Genomic DNA, 5000 nt, shown 5'->3' on the forward strand with positions numbered 1-5000 from the left:
AGTGGCCATCCATGCAAGACATGGCTTTTGACACCCTTCCTCAATCCACAACCGGGAGCACAGTTGAACTACAACATGCAAGTATACGCATGAGGCCTATTTTGGTGACACAATACCTGTAGCCGCGACGGCTCTTTTAAAGTCCACTCCGCAATCTCCATCCTACATTGTGACTGGAGCGCATACCACCGCTTCTCGCAGTCATCGACAGAGCGACACAAGGCAGGGAATGAAGCATTTATGTTAACACATATGTCCTCCCATGCCTCACGCATAGTTTGCAGGGTGCTTTAATTATTACTTCTTTGATTTCATGCAATTTCCGTGTTTTTTTCGGCAATTTCTCTTTCTCTTAACGTGCAAAGCGTCATTCTCGTTGGATGCACAAACTTGTCATCATGCGTGTGCATTCTGCTAAGTGCACTGTCCATAACTATTTAATATGACTTAATTTGAAGCCTAGGTTATTCTCTTATTTTCTGTTTATTTAGTGGGATCGTTAGGGGGATGTTAGGACTGAGTTTTTAATGAGAGAGCCTGTCAACAACCAATCACCGTCCTCACCCTTTCTAAACTCGTGCATGAGAAGCGACGTCATCCATAGCAACGGAGTTTTTATCTTAAGCTTAGGAGTTGGTATTATCCTTAGTATGAGTAGGTCTCAGAGCCGTTGTGAATCACTTTTAAGAAATTACTCCTACGTAAAAGGTTTTAGCGCGAGTTAGGAGCACTCCTAGTGGTAAGATAAAAGGCTTTGTGAATACGGCCCCTGGTCTTTAGCAGTACTGGTCCTGGTCTAGTACTGGTCTTTAGCAGTACTGGTCCTGGTCTAGTACTGGTCTTTTAGGTTAAGTACTTTAGGAGTCCTGGACCTGGTCTTTTGGGTTAAGTACTTTATCGTAACAGTGTTTATTATCGGACGGCGTGTGTTATCGGCAAACCTTCGAGTTGTCATGTGATTCCATTATTAAACTGAAGTTATAGATTGTTAATCCTTTATTAAACTAAGCATTTTTGAGTGTTTAACAGACTTTGATTGTTTCTTTTAGACTAAAAAGACCGAACACTTGATCGCATTCTTCTGTAAAGTCCTTGTTGGGTGTTTGTCCTCTCTCCTGTGTTTTTGCATTGAGCTGACGTGTGGGATGCCTGATGGTTTGAGTTGCTTTATAAAACAATTGGGTTCTAGCGCGTAATTTAGCTGTTTCTGATTGGACGAGAGACGTTCCATGCTATAGGTTACTCTTCAACATACCTACAGTTACGGGACTTTTCACAGCTAAAAATAAATCACTCCGCGATGAAACATTCGCATTGATGATAACCGTTAATTCAAAGTTTTTAAAATTCCAAACCAAGACGTTGACAATGGAACTATTTTTTGTTGCGGAGAAACAATGGCGAAATAAACCATTTTTAATCAATAACTTCGTGTTGAAATGTTAATTTGTTGACTGTAGAATTGTTTTATAAAAGCAATATAGCACTCGTGGGAGTGGGGTAGGTAAGGGATAATCCCACGGGTGTTGTTGCCTACGCCGATCGGCCTGGCGGCCTCGGTGGCTACGGCCGAACACCACCCGTGGGATTATCCCTTACCTACCCCACTCCCACTCGTGCTATATTGCTTAAATATAAAAGTCTTTCCAAGATGGACGGCCCTAAATCCAGTTGTAGATTATGACCATGTGTGACTGAAGATGTATTGTGGATTAGGACTGTGCAGGCTACAGTTCTGCTCAAGGTGAAGTTAGGGTTCATTTAGATTTGAGATGGCATTCATTCAGTACTGCGTGGGGTTAAGCACAGGGCACAGTATGAACTGGTTAGATTCAGTAAAAGGGTTACAGCACACACACACACACACACACACACACACACACACACACACACACACAAGGCCCCGGGAGTACATTAGTCAGGGAGGCATTAGGCCAAGACAAAGAGTTCAACTCAGCCAATGACACTGCACAGGGTTTCCTTAAAACACCAGAAGGCTTCATCATCATTTTGTGCTGTTTTGACAGTTTGCCATATGTTTAATGTTTCAGACAGAACTGCAGTGCCTCCTCTGACAATCTCTCTCTCTCTCTCTCCCCCCCCCCTCTCTCTCTCTCTCGCGCTGACACACACACACACACACACACACACACACACACACACACACACACACACACACACACACACACACACACACACACAGGTTTAAGCTGCTCAGTCAGGAGGAGGGAGAGTACTTTAATGTGCCAGTCCCTCCAGAGGGCGAAGAGGGGAACGAGGAGCTCCGGCAGAAGTTTGAGGTAAGAAGTGTCACGCTTAGAGTATATATGTGTGAATATATCTATCTATCTATCCATCTATATACAGTATATACGATATGTATATGTACCGTGTATACATGCGTCTGGTATATGGTATAAATGTGAGTGTGAGTATGGTACATACGTGCTATACACGTGTGTGTGTCTGTGTGTGTGTGTGTGTGTGTGTGTGTGTGTGTGTGTGTGTGTGTGTGTGTGTGTGTGTGTGTGTGTGTGTGTTAACAAGAACCAAGAAGCCCAAGCACAGTGCTCTATTAAGTTATGCTGATGTGTCCGCAAGGGAACTCTTTGCACCCACCCCCCCTCCCCCTCCTCCCTCCCTCTGGCTCGGTTGGACAGTTGTTGATAATAGAATATCTCCTCTTTTCATAAGCGCCCCCGAACACTATTACCCAGCCTTCACTGCAGTCGTGTTCATCTTGACACCGTGACAGTCGTCACTCAGCATCTAAATGTTCCAGCCTGGGAACGAATAATCACCTGTGTGTCAGTGTGCTCCACCAACCCACTACCACCACCTCCACCATCCCCACCCTCACCCCCACCTCCCCCACCCCCTCCGCCCTCGTCTGAATGAGCTAATCGAGCGAGCGGATTCCTCTCTGCAGCATCATCCTCGCAGGGCTAACCTGAGAATTGATTTGTGTGTTTCCCAGTATCCTCCTCCGTTTATTGCCCCCCCCCCCCCACCACCCAACCCTCTCTCTCTCTCTGTCTCTGTCTGTATCCAAACACTCTTCTCTCTCTCTCCCCTTCACAGCCTCTCAAAGTCATCTGAACTGCTTGCTTAGTGTGCAGTGTGGTGGTAGAACAGCCTCTTTAGTGTGGTGGTAGATATGCCTCTTTAGTGTGCAGTGTGTTAGTAGAACTGCCTCTTTAGTGTGCAGTGTGTTAGTAGAACTGCCTCTTTAGTGTGCTAGTAGAACTGCCTCTTTAGTGTGCAGTGTGCTAGTAGAACTGCCTCTTTAGTGTGCAGTGTGCTAGTAGAACTGCCTCTTTAGTGTGCAGTGTGGTGGTAGAACTGCCTCTTTAGTGTGCAGTGTGGTAGTAGAACTGCCTCTTTAGTGTGCAGTGTGGTAGTAGAACTGCCTCTTTAGTGTGCAGTGTGTTAGTAGAACTGCCTCTTTAGTGTGCTAGTAGAACTGCCTCTTTAGTGTGCAGTGTGGTGGTAGAACTGCCTCTTTAGTGTGCAGTGTGTTAGTAGAACTGCCTCTTTAGTGTGCAGTGTGTTAGTAGAACTGCCTCTGTAGTGTGCAGTGTGGTAGTAGAACTGCCTCTGTAGTGTGCAGTGTGGTGGTAGAACTGCCTCTTTAGTGTGCAGTGTGGTAGTAGAACTGCCTCTTTAGTGTGCAGTGTGTTAGTAGAACTGCCTCTGTAGTGTGCAGTGTGGTAGTAGAACTGCCTCTGTAGTGTGCAGTGTGGTGGTAGAACTGCCTCTTTAGTGTGCAGTGTGGTAGTAGAACTGCCTCTTTAGTGTGCAGTGTGGTAGTAGAACTGCCTCTTTAGTGTGCAGTGTGGTGGTAGAACTGCCTCTTTAGTGTGCAGTGTGGTGGTAGAACTGCCTCTTTAGTGTGCAGTGTGGTAGTAGAACTGCCTCTGTAGTGTGCAGTGTGGTAGTAGAACTGCCTCTTTAGTGTGCAGTGTGGTAGTAGAACTGCCTCTTTAGTGTGCAGTGTGGTAGTAGAACTGCCTCTTTAGTGTGCAGTGTGGTAGTAGAACTGCCTCTTTAGTGTGCAGTGTGGTGGTAGAACTGCCTCTTTAGTGTGCAGTGTGGTAGTAGAACTGCTTCTGTAGTGTGCAGTGTGGTGGTAGAACTGCCTCTTTAGTGTGCAGTGTGGTGGTAGAACTGCCTCTGTAGTGTGCAGTGTGTTAGTAGAACTGCCTCGTGTGGTAGTAGAACTGCTTCTGTAGTGTGCAGTGTGGTAGTAGAACTGCCTCTTTAGTGTGCAGTGTGGTGGTAGAACTGCCTCTTTAGTGTGCAGTGTGGTAGTAGAACTGCCTCTTTAGTGTGCAGTGTGCTAGTAGAACTGCCTCTTTAGTGTGGTAGTAGAACTGCCTCTTTAGTGTGCAGTGTGGTGGTAGAACTGCCTCTTTAGTGTGCAGTGTGTTAGTAGAACTGCCTCTTTAGTGTGCAGTGTGGTAGTAGAACTGCTTCTGTAGTGTGCAGTGTGGTAGTAGAACTGCCTCTTTAGTGTGCAGTGTGTTAGTAGAACTGCCTCTTTAGTGTGCAGTGTGCTAGTAGAACTGCCTCTTTAGTGTGGTAGTAGAACTGCCTCTTTAGTGTGCAGTGTGGTGGTAGAACTGCCTCTTTAGTGTGCAGTGTGGTGGTAGAACTGCCTCTTTAGTGTGCAGTGTGGTGGTAGAACTGCCTCTGTAGTGTGCAGTGTGGTAGTAGAACTGCCTCTGTAGTGTGCAGTGTGGTGGTAGAACTGCCTCTTTAGTGTGCAGTGTGGTAGTAGAACTGCCTCTTTAGTGTGCAGTGTGGTGGTAGAACTGCCTCTTTAGTGTGCAGTGTGGTGGTAGAACTGCCTCTTTAGTGTGCAGTGTGGTGGTAGAACTGCCTCTTTAGTGTGCAGTGTGGTGGTAGAACTGCCTCTTTAGTGTGCAGTGTGGTAGTAGAACTGCTTCTTTAGTGTGCAGTGTGGTAGTAGAACTGCCTCTTTAGTGTGCAGTGTGGTA

General features: G+C 46.2%; 1 protein-coding gene across 1 annotated transcript in view; it reads left to right on the plus strand.

The window, feature by feature from the left end:
• The window catches only part of LOC308379214 (protein kinase C beta type-like), a gene marked incomplete at both ends in the record, with an annotated part of 146195 nt that overhangs the window by 69494 nt on the left and 71701 nt on the right, over positions 1-5000 (plus strand). The window contains 1 exon segment of the mRNA XM_080856272.1: positions 2204-2300. Within this exon segment, the coding sequence (XP_080712398.1) occupies positions 2204-2300 (97 nt within the window).

The sequence above is a fragment of the Sprattus sprattus genome (genome assembly GCF_963457725.1).
Source record: "Sprattus sprattus genome assembly, chromosome: 18".
NCBI lineage: Eukaryota > Metazoa > Chordata > Actinopteri > Clupeiformes > Clupeidae > Sprattus > Sprattus sprattus.